At 41.4% G+C, this 19,372-nt stretch overlaps 2 protein-coding genes across 2 annotated transcripts; both read left to right on the forward strand.

Moving 5' to 3' along the window:
* The first annotated feature begins 83 nt into the window (after nucleotides 1-83).
* Nucleotides 84-6,702, forward strand: ube2na (ubiquitin-conjugating enzyme E2Na). The gene is made up of 4 exons (XM_056417377.1): nucleotides 84-191; nucleotides 4,886-5,132; nucleotides 5,475-5,615; nucleotides 5,712-6,702. The coding sequence occupies exons 1-4, from the start codon at nucleotides 162-164 to the stop codon at nucleotides 5,756-5,758; spliced, it is 465 nt and encodes a 154-aa protein (XP_056273352.1). The 5' UTR covers nucleotides 84-161; the 3' UTR covers nucleotides 5,759-6,702.
* A 1,493-nt stretch (nucleotides 6,703-8,195) lies between these two features.
* nudt4a (nudix (nucleoside diphosphate linked moiety X)-type motif 4a) lies at nucleotides 8,196-19,319 on the forward strand. Its single transcript, XM_056416953.1, has 5 exons — nucleotides 8,196-8,750; nucleotides 13,397-13,507; nucleotides 15,712-15,756; nucleotides 16,078-16,165; nucleotides 17,602-19,319. Exons 1-5 carry the CDS (start codon nucleotides 8,652-8,654, stop codon nucleotides 17,826-17,828), a joined length of 570 nt encoding a protein of 189 aa, XP_056272928.1. The 5' UTR covers nucleotides 8,196-8,651; the 3' UTR covers nucleotides 17,829-19,319.
* The last annotated feature ends 53 nt before the right edge of the window (nucleotides 19,320-19,372 follow it).

Genomic DNA, 19,372 nt, shown 5'->3' on the forward strand with positions numbered 1-19,372 from the left:
TCATGCAGGGCCTAAACGGATCATTTGTCTTTTCATGAACGAGCTTTTCGCCATCGTCATCACTGTCATGACGTAGAGAACCCGGAAGACGTGAGTTTGCTGTCAATGCCAGCGAGAAAGAGGAGGAACTGAGAGCTAAACACCCCGCATTTAAAACAAAGATGGCAGGACTGCCCCGCAGGATCTCTAAGGTAATATTTCACACTTTAAACAGCAGCATGTGTCACTTTTCTGTCAAGGCCTAAACTCTCCATCCGACGTCTGAACTCGCGGTCCGTGTCGCGGGTCCGTCTGGAGCCGTAGCGTCCAGCTCGCTAACCTCAGTTTGCTAAAGTAACTTCCGTTTCTTTCGTGTGTCTCGACACGCCGAGACACGGCGGGTTAAAAATACATCAACGCTTTGAGAAAATGGCGGATCCATAATTCCCCTGTGTGCTGGGGTTATTGTTTTCTAGACGCGTACTTTTCAAGCACAGTCGTGTTCTTGAACCGCTTCCGGTCATATTTCGGCGATGCTGCTGACTAAAAGCCTCGCGAACGATGCTAAACCAGCTAACATCAGTTCAACAGCTTCCGCTGTGTTGACATGTCATCACGCAGGACGAAGCTAGAGCTAGCCTGGTAGGACGATGCCACCAGTGTTGAGCATACGGGACGTTAGCGTGGGGGAGGTGTGCTCCTTGTCGTCTCGTCTTTTGTCTTTTCATTCAAGTTCTCAGGTGTCATAAACGTGGTAACCTAACTTTGAGGTATGGGTGAAACGTTTGATTTTGTGGTCATAAAATCACTTCCACTGCAGAGTTGTCCCATTTGACTCTTTGGGCCGACATCAGCATCTTCAGCCAAGAGGCTTTGCTCAGCAGAATAAAGATGTTTCTAAATTGGTGAATGTTGTTCATTGGCATCCTGCCTTAAACCATTTGATAAAGTGTTGCCACGGGAGCCGTCTCTTCCTTTGAAGAAGAGTTGTCTTGTATTTCCTGCACATCCCATTTCAAGTTTTCTATTGAATTACTAATCATTTGGCCTGCAAAATGTAAAAAGTAACCCCCACGCACCCCGCTTTTTCCAAGTTGGAGAACTGAGGTGGCCCTCAGGTAATGTAAAAATGCAAAAGAGCCTCTTCAAATTATGTTGAAATGAGCTCAAATGGAGCCTTTTAGAGAGAGGGTGAATACAGGTATTTTCAAACGGACAGTTGGAAAAACATTAAACCCGTCAAGATGTTGTAGTAAAAACCCTAAATGCAGGTATTAACCCTGAAATTACCACAATGTCTCCTTTTAATTCTCAGAGTTCACGTGACATGTTTCCACGGTCTCAACAGCAGCCACAATTCCAGATTGATATCATTTTTAATTTTCCTCCCTCGCTATAGTTTAGCAAATGACATGCATGCATTCTGTGTATTATTGTTATTGTATATGAACCATATTCTTTAGAATTACAGCTTATGATTGGTAAATGATTCAGTAGGAAAGCATTAGGAACATAAATGGTGTTCAACAGAGGTTTGTGCAGGTGAGTAACAGATCCCAGACTAGTGTTGGTGGGGAAAGGGCTGGGAACAGTGCTGAGCACACGGAGCCCTTGAGCCCTCAGAGCGTGTGACTGGGACTGGGAGCCCCTCTCCCGTCTGTGTTTTCACTGCATGGTTTTGTCTATGGGTTATCTCAAACATTTCAGGAATCTCATTTTCATTCAGGAAATGAACGCCAAAAACAAGTGCTGGCTCTTGGCAAGCTTTATTTAATACTATTTGTCATCCGTAGTTGTTATTTATTTATTGTAACTTCATTATCAGGCACAATGCATCAATAACTAAAACATACATATCAAAAAAGGCATTAGAGCCTCTTCTTACATGGTTTGACCCGGATTCCTCAGTGTGCTGGCGTGCTTTAGAAAGTGCTCTGACCGAACCATGGTCACTTCATGACGTTCTTTTTGCCAATATCTCTAACAAACAGTGCCAGCTGCGCTTTGGCCCCATTGTCTCTCATCTTATCAAAACCTGGAGATTGGTTGAAACATATTGCCATGTACCATGCAATTGGCATACACTTTCTCCACTATTCAACAATAAAGCTCTCCTGATTGGTGGGAGGCCTATAACAGCTCCGCATTGGGAACAGAGGGGGGTTCATTATCTAAAAGACATTTTTAACGAGACTGGCTTGTTATCTTTTACTGACTTACAAAATGCATTCAGTCTACCACGTTCCTCATTTTTCTTTTACCTTCAATTAAGATCAGCACTCAAGGCATATGGTGTCCCCTGGCAGAGAGCTTTGCCCATCCATCCTATCCGGAAATTATTTACAATGCAGGCAAAATCCAGCGGTATGGTATCTAAGCTCTATCAGTTTTTGGTGACACCTGGCCGCCTCAGCCTTCCTATTGAGAGGGTCTGGGAACGTGATTGCCCAGACTTGGTCACTGATTTCGACTGGCATGATGTATGGTCTAATATCTCAGAAGTATCACGCAATCCAGACCATCAGCAAATTCACTACAATTTCATTCATAGGACGTATCTCACCCCTGTGAAAATGCATCACATGAAAATAATTACCAGTCCTTTATGCACTTTCTGCCCACTAAACACTCAAGGAATATATCTTCACATGTTCTGGGATTGCTCCCCTGTTTGTCAGTTTTGGAACAATATTGCATCCAAGTTATCTGTCTTGATTAATGTCACTGTGCCTGTCACTCTGTGTTTTGATTCTAAATGTTTTTGATTCAGACTTTCAGCTCTCTAAAATCCAAATGCGTGTTGCATTTGCTGGACTTACAGCTGCTAAGAGAATGATTGCAACCCGTTGGAAACCACCTCATGACTTGTCTGTTCGAACATGGATGCTTTCCTTTTTGGATGTTGTATATATGGAGATCTCTACAGCTCGCATCAATGGAGCATCAGAAAAGACTTTGGACACTTGGGGCAACATTGCTGACTCTTTGAAAAAAATGCTATAGATGTGTGCTATCGCCCCTTACTTCTAATTGAACATGTCCTTGGTCCCTATCAATGTTATTTGTCTGTCTGTCTGTCTCTTGTGTTGTGTGTATATTTATGTCCCCCCCCCCCTCTTTCCTCTCTGCTTTATGGTTCTGAGAGACTCCTTTGGTCTCAGCATATTGTTGTAATTTGAAAGGGCACCATGTGTTGGTGTTCCGCCATCCTGTGTGATTATGCTAAATAAAAACATTTGATCGCAAAAAAAAAAGGCATTAGAGGATACGTTTTTGTTTTTAGATTGGGGAATGATCGAAGGGCCTCATAGCAGAACCCATGTGGTACCAGTACTACAGTTTGGAGGATGTACATTTTAGAGGTGAGAACTCTGCAGTTTATATAATGACGTGCATATTCACAGCAAGCTCAAATGTAGTTTTCTTGTTAATATCAGGTGCATCACTCAAGCTGCCTCATGCATGCCACAATATATACAGTGCATCCGGAAAGTATTCACTTCATTTTTTCCACATTTTGTTATGTTACAGCCTTATTCCAAAATGGATTAAATTCATTATCATCATTTCTTCCATTTCCGGATGATGGAGGCCACTGTGCTCATTGGGACTTTCAATGCTGCAGAAATCTTTCTGTACCCTTCGCCAGATCTGTGCCTCGATACAATTCTGTCTCGGAGGTCTATAGATAATTCCTTGAACTTCATGGCTTGGTTTATGCTCTGATATGCACTGTCAACTGTGATACCTTATCAAATCAACTGAATTTAGCACAGGTGGACTCCAATCAAACATCTCAAGGATGATCAGTGGAAACAGGATGCACCTGAGCTAAATTTTGAGTGTCATGGCAAAGGCTGTGAATACTTATGTACATGTTATGTTTTCGTTCTTTATTTTTAACAGATTTGCAAAAATGTGCAAAAAACAGTTTTCACTTTGTCATTATGGGTTGTGTGTAGAATGTTGAGGAAAATAATGAATTTAATCCATTTTGGAATAAGGCTGTAACATAACAAAATGTGGAAAAAGTGAAGCGCTGTGAATACTTTCCAGATGCACTGTATTTTATATACCTGCTCTTTCATAAATACATGTTTCGGTCGGTCACTTGGCTGCCACTATGAATTGGTAGACGTCTTGCTGCAGTGAGTGATGGGAATAAAAGTAATGGTCTCCTAGGGTGCGCAGTCAGTGTCGCCTCTAAGAGAGTGTTGCAAAGTGTCGACAGAATCACAGCACTGAGCCAACACTGCGGTCAAAGCCACCCTCCCCTCTGTGTGGGGGATGAAAGCCAAGCAGCCGCCGCCTGCCACACCTCTGTGGTCAGAATAGAAGTGGCTCACAACTTTTCTGCAGCTCTCGGGTGGGGCCAAGGCCTTTATACAACTTTTGAATTGAAAAGTTTATATCAAATATGAATTCCTATCGATGTTTCTCTTGATAAAATTAAGATGTTTTTAGATTCAGTGATGTGTAGTTCCCATCAGTGCAGTTAACGGCAATGCTTGATACATATAATCTATAACTAAGCTTAAAACAGTTTCCAACTGTCCACAGTCACTAAAGGGAATGAGCATGTACCACTAATTACCCTGATTCAATGTGTATTAACGTAATTCCCCTTTAACTCATTGTTTGACTTGTGACAAATGTTCTTTTGCTACATCTCCTTTAAAACTCAAACTATTTTGTGCAATTGTGTCTCAGTGCACCTGCACTACCTGAACACTCGGGTATCCCTCGACTGAAATATAGAGTTCAAGAATTCCTCCCAGCGCACACACGTCCGTCTGAGCGGGGCCTCATCCTGGTAGTAACGGTGCATTGTGCAAAGTGAAAGCACTGTGCCTCCAACTTGTAATAATGTGTCACTAACCACAATGTCTGTCTTTTCCTCTGCCAGGAGACTCAACGTTTGGTTGCCGAGCCTGTCCCAGGCATCAGTGCCGAGCCAGATGAAAGCAATGCCCGCTACTTTCATGTGGTCATTGCCGGACCTCAGGACTCACCTTTTGAAGGGGGCACATTCAAACTCGAGCTCTTTTTACCAGAAGAATATCCCATGGCAGCTCCTAAAGTACGCTTCATGACCAAAATATACCATCCCAATGTGGACAAGCTGGGGAGAATATGTCTTGATATTTTGAAAGGTAAGTCAATACTCTGTACCTCACAGTTTATGCTTGGCCAGCTATGCATGGCTTACGTCTCGCTTTAACTTAAAGGGCAAGTTTTCGAGTGTCTTTTCCCTTTCAGGCTTGTGACTGTTAAAAAGCCGGTATGAATTGTGTTCTCTGATGTTTTGTGAGGGCTTTGCCGATTTTATCTTGCTCAAAAGATCAAGGGCCTTGTTCGTTACACTCGTGTCCCCTAAATGGAGCTTTGTGCCACTACAACTGCACATCAGCACTGTCTCTTCATTGCCCTTGCAGCTTAACACTTTCTATTGTCCCTCTTGCTTTTCTTGGTCTCAATTGTTTTCTTTTTCTCAGATAAATGGTCGCCAGCTCTCCAGATTCGCACCGTGCTGCTGTCAATCCAGGCGTTACTAAGTGCACCCAACCCGGATGATCCTCTTGCCAATGACGTTGCAGAGAAGTGGAAGTCCAGTGAAGTTGAAGCCATAGAAATAGGTGAGCGCTATGATCTGGTTTATACACTTTCCATCTAGATAGGTCTAATTGACGTGGCTCGTGTTCATTATGTGCTCTTTGTTTTTTACTTCACAGCCAAGTCATGGACCAGGCTTTACGCTGGAAGCAAACATGAAGTGTAGAGCAGCCCAGAAAGGGGAAATCAAGTGTGAACAAAACTCACTATGTTCTGCCAGGACTTAATTTGCATTTAAAGGACACAATGTTAAATATACACGCATATCATATATATCATAAAATAAACACGAATATATTGTAAAGGAAAAAAACAACTGCTGATAATTGGTGCTTTAAATGCTCACTAGTGATGAAATGACTCCTCTTTGTCCTAACTCACTGCTGTTCGAAGGCATGGTTTACGCACCACTCTTTCTTTGCCCTTTGATGTTACAACACGTTTGCCAACTTAAGCTTTAAAAAGCACGTTAAGCGGGCGTAAAGGGTCCTATGTTTCAATTTTTGGGGGGTTGGCTGAATTTTGACGTACTGAAGCAGAGGAATGGGTGAGGAGAGATTGACGAGATGTTAATATTGTATACTTTTTACCTTTTCTTTTAACTTTGTTTTCTTGTGTCGTTGTTTAGTTTGTAAAAAGCAGCTAACTACTACTAGCCCACTATATGTAGACACTCACCCGGAGGCTGACTAGAGCTTTGTGCTATGTAGATAGCCCAACGGGATGCATACAACCATCGTAGCCCTGCTTCTTTAAGTCACATCTGGCTGTGTTAAATACAAAATAATATAACTAAAAAGTAAACAAAGCCTAAGTCACATTAACCTTTTCAACGAAGTGTAAGCTGCAGGCTTGTGGAGGATAGGGTGGACATCGCGGATGGTTCCTTTGTTTTAGCATGTGTTTTATTACCATATCCAGTCTTTTTTATGTGTATCTTTCTTGCAACGTCCTACTAACTTTTCTGCTGAAAAGTTTGTGTTAAATGTATGGTTTGTAAAGTCATTCTTTCTTTAAATTTGGGGAGGAAATGCTTTCCTCACCATGCTATGAAATGGCCCATCTGCATACTTTTATGTTCTGTAAATAAAATCTGTTGATTAATAAATAGTGGCCTTGGTATACATTTTTTGGGGACCCATTTTGCCTGATTAGACCTTTTCCTCAGGATTGTGTTGGTGTGGACAGAGGGGGAAGGTTACACCGTATTCACTTATTTAGTGCATTGATTTTGCAACCACATGATTCCCATCATTGGTAAACTTGAGGGTTAATCGGCCATGATAAGTGAAAACACCTGTGTGGATGTGCAGGTCTTTCTCAGTACAATTTATGTTTAGTATACATTTAAGAAACAAGCACCTGAAGTCTAATTGTTGGTTAAATGTCGTGGATTAAAAAATGCTATTTTTCCATCAATTATTCAAGACCCTACATGCATGGTTGACATAACATGTATAAGTTTGTACTTTACATAAATTACCTCTGGTAATTATGACTAACTTCTAAACTTGTAATTGTATTCAATCAGTGTTTTCCCAACTCTTTCCCAGTTAACTCTTACTTCATCAGTGTGTGTTTGTGCAATGTGCCCAGTATGATGACGTCCTGCTGGTTACTGGAGGTGTCCATTGTGGGCCAACAAAACGCATCTATAAACAAATGATACAATAATAATAGATACCTGCAAACTTGTCACCTTTCACGGAATAATTAACCACTATTTCTACGTTATACTTCTTGTGGCAATCTCACACACGTCGTAACATCTAACATCACCCATAGGCGCACACAGCTCGCTGAATGTCACACCGACGTGACTGACTTCCGCTTCCAGCGCCACGAGAGTAGCAGCAGCCAATTAGATTCTCCAACGGAGGAGCAGTTTAGCGCTGATTGGCTTTCGCAACGCAGCATTACGGTCTGTCCTTATTTGAGCAATTGTGCTGCTCTGGATCAAGACCATAACAATCAAGACATGTGTCTCTTTAAAAAAATACTTTCTTGTTCTGGTTTCTGCCAGATACCAGTGTCCTTTGGCACAGTATACTTTGATACGCCCAGCTACTCAGACAATGTCACTGCAGAACACCTCAACACTTCCACCATTTAACACATCCTGAGGTTTAGAGACAGTCCACGAGAGGGCAGCCTTGAGCTTTGGTACGTTAATACTCGGCAGCTTCATTACAGGCTTCACCTCGAGAGGAATGCTGCTGTAAACAACAACCAGTGAATGTTAGTGAATGTTAGTAGCCTACCCAGCTGCCTTTTTGAACTGAACTTTGTTTGGTTTATTTGACCTTAACTTTTTGTTGTACTGGTTACCAAGGTAGGAGTTCAGGCAGCTTGTAATTTGATATGAAAATAAATGTGATGCAAATATACTGCAAATAGTTATAATATAAATAAATACATATATATATATATAGCTTTTATGTGTAGCTTTATGTAGCTTTTCTTTTTTGCTTTTGGGTTCTGTGAACGTGAGTGACCCATTTTCACCCACACCCCACTTCAAAAATATTGCATGAAAAGACACTCAAACTTTCTTCAAAGTATCTTATTGTCGGGCACTTGGAAGCAGCACCGCAGCATCACTCACTCGTGCGTGGCGTTCTTGACGATAATTCGCGCCCCGGCAGCTGAAAGCCACTTTAACCATGTTCCGTCTCGTCGTCTCGATAATGATGCACGTGCAACTCTGTGTGAGCGGACAGGCAGCTGGTCGCACCTCCGACCACAGATGGAAGCGGGTTTGTTGAATCATGCGTGTTGACAGCGGCAGAGCCACCGCGCTGCGAGCCTCAGCTGCGCGACCAGCAGCACTCTGACATTGCCCCGGGATGAATGGAGCGAGTGCACGCGGTCCAGCTGGCGCTCTGTGAAGAAGCTCAAAGTTGGGAGTATATTTCAGGAGATTCGCTGCTCTGGCTCTTCCACTCTCATTTGGACAAACACTTTTCTTCAGCGTCTGGTTGAATCCAGATTTTCGCTTCTCCCCCCCATCCCCCGCCAAAAAAGCCAACAACTGTGCAGCTCGACGATTGGGAACATAAATGATGAAGTTTAAGCCCAACCAGACCCGGATTTACGATGGCGAGGGGTTCAAGAGGAGAGCGGCGTGTTTGTGTTTTAAAAATGAAAAAGAGGACGAGGTAAGAGAGGTGTCCGTCGACGACTGAAGTTGGTTTTACTCTGTCACGGGCTTTAACAAAGTCTCCGTGTTACTCCTGAAGTCCCCCCCCCCCCTTTACACAGTATCAGAACCCTTTCGGTGTTCGTCTCTATGGACGTGTTGTCCATGGACGAACCTGGGTTGAAATTCAAAATAGTTGACCTATGAGAAAACAAGAGGTCTCACTAGCCGGCACTCACTTTGTAACCGGCTCTCAGCAGGAGACCATCCTTTTCATTTCCTGTCTACGAGTAAATCCAGATAATACTTCATAAAGACATGAGGCATCCTCATCGCGCCCTGGCACTGCCCACTGTGCTGGCTGAGCTGTTGTCATTGTGCTGCACCTTCAATCTTTTATTTGGTTGAGATATTTCTTCCACTAGCTTTTTTTTTACAAGTAATAATAATATTAGTTGTTCAATAGTGCATCTGCAGCCATATAGGCAGGTTTGTTTTCTAGCCTGCGCTGGCATCAGCTGATGTGGTTATTGTACAGGTCCATTTCCATATCAACACGTGTCATTGTGATCACTACTCCTCTGATGAGGCCACATGCAACTCCTGCACTCTGTTGCTGCTGCATGTCTTACATTATCCATTTTTGAAAAACTGTAGTATGACTGCAATGGATTGTTACAACAATTGTCTCATTAATTCTTATATACCTGGTATTACATTGTGTCATACAGCAACATTAGCACCAAAAAGGCCTATAAATCAAGAAATTGCATTCTACAGTCGATCACCATATGAGACGTGTTACCTCACAAATTCATATTAGACACATGCCGACTTGTGTGGAACTCATGAGGAACTTTGAGATGTTTTTAAATGGTGATATTATAATTATTGTTTGCACACTGACATTACAAATAACCAGCTTTGAACATTAAGCTCATTCTGCAGCTAACATGAACTCTTAACGATTAGCATGTAAGGAGTGCAGTCATTTTCTGGAACATACATTATTTTAATTTGATGCTGCTGAAATTATTATTAATATTGTTATTAATCAAGGCTCCATTAATCTGGAGGAGGCTATACATTGGGGGGAGGGGTTGTTTTATCAGTTTGCCTGGTGACGGCGGCCCATCTCAGGACCACATGTGATGTGGGGTTGAGTGTTACACTGTGTGCTAAACACCAAGTGACCTATCCGCTGCAATTTATAGAAACAAGGTGCAGGCCCTCGCTGTCCCCCTGGCAGATTTGCTTTCCTGCTGCTCGTGCTCCCACCCTCTCCTCTTTCCCGTCACTCACTCTCACCCTATCTGTCCTGCGTGTCTGGGACAGAGGGCTGACATATGCTGAAAGTTACTTTCATTATTGTTGATTGCACCGGAGGATGATGAAAAGGGCTCACACCACATGCTATACTCATCTGGGCCTTCATTTCCTCCATGTAGGCTTTGACTGCACATGTCACACATTATGTGGTAAACTATCCATCCCGTCTGCATGCCTGGTGTAAGTCACTTCCTCAACATGTCAGCTGGAGTCCAGGAGGACAGAACAGGTCTACAGATAAATACTAGATATACACTCAATATTGTTAGAACTCAGAACACATCATGTAATCCATACTGGTTGTAACTGATATATAAAGTATTGTTAGTAATGTCAATGAGAAACATGTCTCTAATTAATCAGTGGGTCCTGACTCCTCTCTTACAAAAACTCTTTCCAAAACTATCATAACATTTTGGGTTTTGGTCAGGAACTATGGTTGAAACCGGCATATTATTAATATCAACTAGATATGTAAAATATGATCGGGCTTCATTAATTCCAAGGAAAATGTGTAGAAGTTACATACAATGGTCACGGTGTTATGCATTCAATCAGACAAAATACTGCACACTCAATAAACAATCAACTCAGATGAATTCATTTGTTCATGCCATCACAGTTTGTTTTCGCTGAAAGTCAGTGAATAATAAAGAAGAATCCTAAATTGATTGTATTGATCATCTTGGATTTCATTTTATTGTACAGAAGTTCATATGAGGCCAATCACTGTATATCTGTGTCCTCCACCAGAAATATTAATAGTATAAAAGAAAGAGAATTTGTTTAAATGTTGATCCAGTGATCCGGTGTTGATTACCTTAAAGCTCATGTCGATCTGTCGAGCTCTCATTGAGGTGTGTGCAGCCTGTTGGCGTCATTAACCTCCTCCGCTAAGCTCTCTTCTTTTCATACAGAAAGGCGACTGCTGATCCAGTGGTTTTTCAAAGCCTTTTGGCTGTGTGTTTATGTGTGTGTGTTTATGTGTGTGTGTGTGTTTATGGGTAGCTACTTAGGTAGAAGTGCCGACGTGTTTCACATCGCGTTTGTGTGAAATTGTGCATGCACGTGTTTGTGTGTGTGTGTGTGTGTGTGTGCATTTGTGTGAGTGAGACAGCTACCAGTGTCTCTGGAGCCCCGGGGCCCTGCCTGCTCTCTGTGGGCTCTACAGGGCGGAGGAGACCGCTCTCAACCTCTGCACCTCATCATCAGCCATCACGTAGCAAGCTCTTCACCCTTCATCATGTCGCAGACAGTGCAACAGTCTTTTGCATCCTTTTTGGCATCTATAACTTGTATTTTTTTTAAAGATTGTCCATAGTAATTTTCTCATGACAAAGTGAATGTTATGCTTATTTAAAATAGCTTCATAAAGAGTAAGTGGGGTTGTGAGCCCGAGAGGTAGAGCTCTAACTGCATGTTTTATTCCATAAGTGGCGACTGCAGATTCAGTTCACTGACTGTGGTTTTATATGACAACAGAATCACTCGTACTTTCTAATTTCACCTGTTACCCAGACATACATATAGTGACAGAGTGGCCTGTGTTAAGAATATGTTCTGCGGCCTCCCGGGTGTGAGAACAGACACACCCACAGGCATGTGAGGAATTATGTCAATGATCCACAGCAGAAAAACCGCAGCTCTTTTTTTGTTTAAAGTCGTAGTTCTATTATGTGCTTATTAATGACGAACAATAAGACTGTCAAAACAGTGTTAGAGTCCTGAGAGCTCTTGGTTTTATCTTACTCCTGATCCGGAGTTGAGTTACAGTGAAGCCAGGTCCCCACAGCGTGACGTTTCACTCATCACAGTCATTTCTGGGCAATAGAGTCCTCCTTTGACAGCAGTGAGGATGTTATCATGCCTGCTCTTCACTAATCTGCCACCCTTGCACGATCAGGTCTCAGAAGGAATGCAGACACATGGTAACGCTGAGAAACCTCTGCTGGGACAGTCATGTTCACCTAATGTAAAACATGAAGTGTGACAGCTTCTTGCTTTCAATCAATCTTCACTGTCAAGAGAGCTATTACTTACTTATGTGTCCCGTGTCCAAAAGGATTTGGGAACTATTCACATGTGAACTTGATGTGGGTCAGTGTGAGGCCAGAATAGGGCTTACGGTCAAGTGACTGCATCTCTAGAGGGGCACCGTGCTCAAAAAAGACCAAACTGCATTTGTTTGAGGTCAGTTAAACATAGTTTGGCTTCGGTTTGATTATTTCAGATTTGACTGCAGGTTTGTCAACTTGTCATGTTTTATAGCACCTCAAGTCTTTAAACGCCTTATCGTGACCGTTTTTCAAAACACAGTTGGTTTCTGTTTTTTTAAGCAAATGTGGAACTGTTTTGGAGAGGTTATTATTTTACTTCCGAGGGCAGCCGTCTCTTCGTCGACTTCTCTGTTGTTTTGGTCTTCGTCGATGTGGCAGCTGTCTCCAATCTGGCCTCGGCTGCTGGCTGGTTGGTAATCAGTCAGCTGCTCTGACTGATTGGCAATCAGTCAGCAGCCGATGCTGCTCGTATAAAAGGGCAGCAGAGCTGGAGGTAAAGAGAAGAGTGAGCAGAGGCGCAGGCTTGCGTTCTGCTGTGTGCTGTGAGTGTGAGCAAATAAAGTATGTTCAGGAATCCAAGCATGGTGTTGGCTGATCCTTGGTGCTTTTGGGGGAAACCCACGGGTAACGGCAATGGAGTTGCCACAGTCGACTTAATTACACGTTCTTTATGCATTTTTCATGCCGAATGACTTGTCCAAAAAAACTAATATCTACTAACATCTTTGGTAAACACAATATTTAAAGTGGGGCTTTTGTGTCATTCTTTGAGGACAAACTATTAAATCAACTCATTTATGACAATAATTAATCAACAAAACGTATTAGTGCGACTATACATTTCTTTGGTCGAGGACAGTCCTAGTCGTTATTTGTGATATTTAAATGTAGTATATCCAAAAAGGGAAAAAGTGATATCCAATGTGGTGTTGTTTCTAAAGGTGTCTGCATGTGATGTTTTTGGGTATCTGTTTGCGTTTCTAATTAAAAAAACATCAACTATCAGTTTTGCTTCTTCACTTATTTCAATAATGTGGCAAACGGTGTGACATGCTCAGCATCCCGATCCACAACATGCTCGTCTTGTGTAAATTAAGTGAATGACTGACATGACATGTGAGATGTTTAATACACATCCTGCTGAATGACTAGTGCCACACTCGGCCGCCACCAGACACCTATAGCGGTGACACACTCTTAACATGGGCATGCCATTGGCGTGTTCTTGGCGCCCTGAACTCAGCAGCTTGACCTGACGAAGGACATTTCTCCCTGGCAGGTGCTACTGGTGAGCAGCAGTCGCCATCCGGACCAATGGATCGTGCCAGGAGGAGGAATGGAGCCCGAGGAGGAGCCCTGTGGGGCCGCCGTCAGGGAGGTCTACGAAGAGGTAAACTCATCCATGGAAAAGAGGAAGTAAACAGGCACACTTATTATCATGTAAATTTTCTCTGGCACTACTTTAAGGCACAAAGCAAAACCATTAAATGCCCATAGTAGTGGTTTTGCATTTTTCATTAAAGGTTGCATACACTTGACATTAATAATGACCATTTTTCAAAGCATACTGTGATGATGATTCTCTAAACTCACAGGGAGCCACACACACACACACCTCGACTCAGAACCTACTAATGTATCAACGCTTTATTAATTTTTAAGGAGGTCATTTAATAATAATAACACTGCTGCAGGATAATGCAGGTGAAGGAAGGACCGTCTGTGGTGAGCTTAATTGTTTTGGGGAATTTCCAAGATGTGAGTAATGAGTCAGCTGATCAACAGCTCTGCTTTCACAAGCTATGTTGTGATAAAATGAAACTAAAAGATAAGCAGTAAGCAAACAAGGATATTGTGAAAAAGGACATTGTGAACCAGGTAATTTGACGATTGTGTGGAACAGACTCCCCAAAACTCAGAACTTGTTTGAACATGAATGCATCTGTAGAGAGAATCGCCGCGACAACATGCATTGTGTGATGTTGACATTGTTATAAAACATCAAGAAGGTTCAAACATCAATGTGTTTGATAATGCAATACAAATCTGAGAAACCATATACATTACCCTGGAACCTTACATTACACGAGCAAAAAGGTGTCACTGTCACAAATGGCGGCGCTGGATGCAGGAGGAATTTCTCATATCCTTAACTTGGATAGATAGAGATAAGAATGTTTTACTCTGTTAATGAAAAATATTCATCTTTGTATTCAATTAATATGACAGGCCAGAAGAACAGATACCCATGATGATTATCATAAACATGAAGCAACAGTGTAGCAACATTTTTTAGAAGTTAGAGTCTAAATACTGGAGCCAATATTCAGGGATAGAAGTCTTTGGTAATGATACATACAGACAGTCATGTGTTCTGTGGTGCATTCAGTGGGTGCTGCTGGTAGTTGGAGTGCAGTCTGTGTGCTGTGAGCCTCTGCCTTGGATAGAAGTGTGGTGACAGTTTTGAAGTATGGCAGTGACATTTGGGAAGGTTTCCAGTTACCCATATCCTCTGCCTCCCTGACCAGACATGTACCTGAATATAGATAAGCTGTGAACCAACTACTGCGGCAGGCAAACAATTCAACACGTTCAACATGTCAACTTAAATGTCAGTGTGAGATTTGTCCACACTTTTGGAAGATTTTCAAATTCAACTTTCTTTTTGTAGAATCACAAAGAAAATTGAGTAGAAAATATGATTATTATTATGAATATCGTCCCTTAGTATAGACAATAGCAATGTATGTAAAAAGGGACAAAAGTCAAGAGCATGCATCGTGAAAAACAAGCTTCATTTTCTATGTGTTGTTGAAGTAGACTATTTTACCAAAGAGCTACGAATAATGGAAATCGAGGAGCTGCTTGCAGCTGCTTGCAGCTGCACGAAATCAAAAATAAATAGCAAATTGTGTTTTAACTGCTTTAGAAAGATCGTGGAAAACATGCAAAAAGTAGTTAAAATATGTGTTTTATTTGTTAAGTTTAATGAACGTGAATTTCTTGTATATTTAGTGCAAAAAAACCAATATACTATACAGACCAAGTAGGAAATATACTGTATACAAACAGTCTGTAGTATGGAATTGGCAGCGATGGTCTCTGTCTGTTGTGGGTTCTAGATGTCCTCATTGATCCTGAAATGAGATGCAAAGTCTGAAATATGCCAACAGCAAAGGCCGAACACAGTCATGAGCTCCTGGAGTGCCTCACGTGTCTCTCACAAAGATTTTTTAATTTTTTATTATATTACTTTATTTATTGTTTTTACAAAAGTTGGTTATACATGCCATCAGTATCTGCTAACTTTGAACTCCTCAAGCTACCTAGCTCCTTTGATGCACTCTAATATTGCTAATATAATATTGCTCTTCAAAATCTAGTTTTTCATGTTCAACTGAGACTGGGCATACAAATCCCAACAGAGACCAGCTGTTCCTAATACCAGGGCACATGTTCTTGCTGTGTTGCAGAGAGTGAGAACATATTGCACAGTGAAAAGTTTGTTCTGAAGAATTGGTGAAAAAATCAAATGTAGTGTACCAGCAAAATGTTGAATGACTCTCGGTTGTTTTTCTTTGTGTGTGTGTACAGGCGGGTGTGAAGGGAAAACTTGGCAGACTACTCGGGATTTTTGAGGTAAACTTGTCAAACTCAAAAAGTATATTATATTCTTACATGGCAGATAACGCATGATATTACACTGATTCAAATATTGTATCAGCTTGGCTGGTAACATCACTATCACGCCCAGGCGGCCTACGTAGGCATGTCTCCTGCTTTTGTGCCAGTCCTCAGTCAGCCGGTGGGTTCAGGTGTTATTGTTCATGCAGAGGCTCTAAAGAAGCTGAGTTCTGTGTTAGCAGCATGTCTTTGTTGTGTATGAAAGCTTTGTTTGCATTACATTTGCCCAACTTATTGCAGTGATGTGAAGAAGTGTCTTTGTCTAAACCTTTGCAGCACAATAAAGAGAGAAAGCACAGGACGTACGTCTTCACCCTCGTGGTGACGGAAACACTGGAAGACTGGGAGGACTCTGTCAACATTGGTACGTCGAGATGTAGAAAAAACTAACTTTTGCAACAAATTAGTTTAGTTCCAGGGGTTCATCGTATGTATGTTAATTAGATGGAGGTTATCAAACCCATACATTTGAGAAGGTTTTCTGTCTCTCAATCACTTTAATTGATTGTGTTGTCTTGTTGATGTTTATAAAGGTTGATTAAGACTGTCGGTCTCCAGTCATCACTTTGTGAACTGAGAAACTGGGAAACAGCAAGTCAAACCACCGGATCTCCAGTGTTACAGTCCTACAGCAACTATTGGTCCGAAATTAACTACCAATACACGTGTCCCCAGAATTATATCTGAGGGTTCTGGGCTTCAAAATGTTTCCGTATTTCAGACATTTTGCAGTTCAGTTGATTATGAAAATGATCATCAGTCCTACAATGTCAATGCTTTTCCTCATTGATTACTTTAGCCCAATCATTGAAAAATATTTTTGCTTGTGATGTGGATTATGTTTTGGGTGTGATCACTATTTGTTTTAAATGTTTCGTATTTCAAATCAAATGCTTTTCTTGTAATTTAGTAACTCAAAAGGTTAACTATTGCTAATCTGTTGCTTGTCTGGAAAAAGGGGATTGTGGTCATTTACTCCCTTCACCAACAAAGATACAATGTAGTTCCACAGTTTACTCTCCCCTTCTACTGAAAGGCCAGTGTACTTCAACATGAACAGTTTATTCTTGAGCGTGTTGTTTACTATTTTGCTTTTTGAGCAATCTTACACACAACTCAGTCAGACGCTGCAAAAGAGTTTTAGTGAAGAATGTTATTAGAATTACTGCCGGTCAACAAATCATGTTAAATCTATGCTAAACTGAGTAAGGGATGAGTGGGAGTAACAGATCGAGAAGGACAAAAAAATAAAGGAGGTCAAAGGAGAACACTGAAAATGTTGCCGCAAAAGGTAGGAAAGTGCAAACTTGAATGACCTCAATCAATTCAAAGAAAAATGTAAAACAGGCTTGAGGCCGGAATGCGTCAAGCACACATTGCTGGGGAACAAGTCAACTTCAGACATACTAATGTGTACATTTGTCAGTAAAGAATCAGACTTCTGACTTCTCAAGCTTAAACACTCGAGCTAATCAAGAACACTGAAGTGAAACATATGAACTAATGATCGATTGTGTATTCATTGTGTGAGGGTCTATATGCAGGAAACAGAGGGCCTGTTCGATCATCAAATGGCCTCTAAAACCCCTCTGACTGCATCTTTCCAACATCTGAATAGGGAAGACTACATCCAACGATTGTTTTTCCCAAAGCCAAAATTCTGACAGATTAAAAAACACAAGTTCTCAGGTTCAATCCCAGCGACTTTCAGTCTACTCCATGTTTGTTGATGAAGGTTCTTTGAGCACAGCACCAAACATCTGACCATCAGTCCCCGTCCTCTCTTGAATGTTTTCACAGGAAGGACGAGAAAGTGGTTCAAAGTAGACGAAGCCACCAGGGTGCTGCAGAGCCACAAGCCTGTCCATGCAGAGTACCTACGCAGGCTCACCAGCACCTGTATCGCCCCCTGTGGTCCTGTGTGTAGCCCGACTAATGGCAACACCCCGAGCTCACAAGGGACGGACGGCAGTACGCCTCACTATGTCGTCTGCTCCACACAGGGCTCAGATGTAGCCAACAGATAGGACCTGCAGCAGCAGCAAGCAGTTCTTCTCGAGGACAACGCAATGGACATCTGGAAGAGACTTCTGCATTGGTTGCTTTGACTAACGCAGTCTCTTAATATGTACAGTATGGACTTCCTTTAAATTGATTTGAAGCCCATTTTTAAGGAGTGCCAATATGTTTTACAAGTTATATTTAAGATTTTATGTGTATATTTTGTAAACAAATATCAACAGCTAGTGAAGCAAATGTTTCCTTGAAAAAGTATTCAGCTCTCGATGGATTTTCTCCGTGAGCTGCTTCTGCAGTGCCGGTCCAGTCTTTAGTGCAGAATATTTGATGAGCAGTGCACACAAGTATTTGAGTTGTTTCTTGGGAAGTGTTTGCTCTTAGAGGAAGTCATACCCCCACAATGACTCAGTGCCAAATAATTTCCTTCGTTAAGATGTTTTGAAGAGGACCGGTTACGTGTGAATGAGTCACTTATGACGATTATTTTTTGTGCGAATTGTTAGGACACTTTAGGGCAGCAAAAATGTATGTCACCTGACTACAAATCAAGTCCTGTGAGGTATTCAGCCCAATAAAAGCTAAGGGGCAAAGTCTACTTTGATACAAGTGTGAACAGACATTGCTCCTCCTATAATTACCAGTTTACAAATGCACACAGTGTTACCTCTAATCACTAGTAAGAGTTTAACTCTGTCATAAAGATAAAGCATCATACCAGCCTCCACAATAAATGGAGACTTAGATTCTTCTTCATGCATCTTTTGGTCTGTATAGTTAATGTTTTCAGGTTGACTTAAATCAAACAAATAACAGTGTATTGGTAGTTAGATAAATGTCAGCTCCTGTATAATGGAAATAAACTGTAGTCAGCGTAATCAAAATGAGCAAACGTGCCAAAGAAAGACTATTCAATACTATACCGACAGAAGACACTTTACCTATTAAGTGTGTTTGACTAATTGTCCTGTTACTGTTTGGGCTGAGAGGCCTTTTGATTTGCTCGAGAATTACAATGTGCTTTATAGTCTGATTCTCCCAAGTGCCTTCATAAACAATAGTAAATTGTGTTTTGTTTGTCGACACTGCACCTCACACCCACCAGCCCTTACTGAAAGCAGTACAATCTGCACTGGCACAAAATGTCAAAACTAGACCCTATTTTTCCTCAGCTTTGGTAAGATTTAAACAATTGGATATTGAAAAAAGTGTTACAATTTAATGTACAGTATTTAGTTTGCATTGTAGGATATTATTTATTTGTGTTTCAATGGGAGAAAACTCCCTCACATCATGAACAAACTCAGTCATGGTAGTCCGGAAGTCATGGTCAGTGTGCCAGCGCAACATTAAAAAAGAAATTTTAAAAAATCAGTGTATTGAATATTATGGGCTCTTCTTGATAAACTTTTTCTATTTGTGTTTGTGAATGGACTTTTCTGCAGTGTGCCATGGTGTGGTATATAACAACTTTAAATAATAAAAAAAGTGTATTGATCATCTCCCTTGCGATATTATTTTAATCAGTGCAGGAGGACTATGACAACACTTTATT

The sequence above is a fragment of the Pseudoliparis swirei genome, chromosome 6, assembly GCF_029220125.1.
Source record: "Pseudoliparis swirei isolate HS2019 ecotype Mariana Trench chromosome 6, NWPU_hadal_v1, whole genome shotgun sequence".
NCBI lineage: Eukaryota > Metazoa > Chordata > Actinopteri > Perciformes > Liparidae > Pseudoliparis > Pseudoliparis swirei.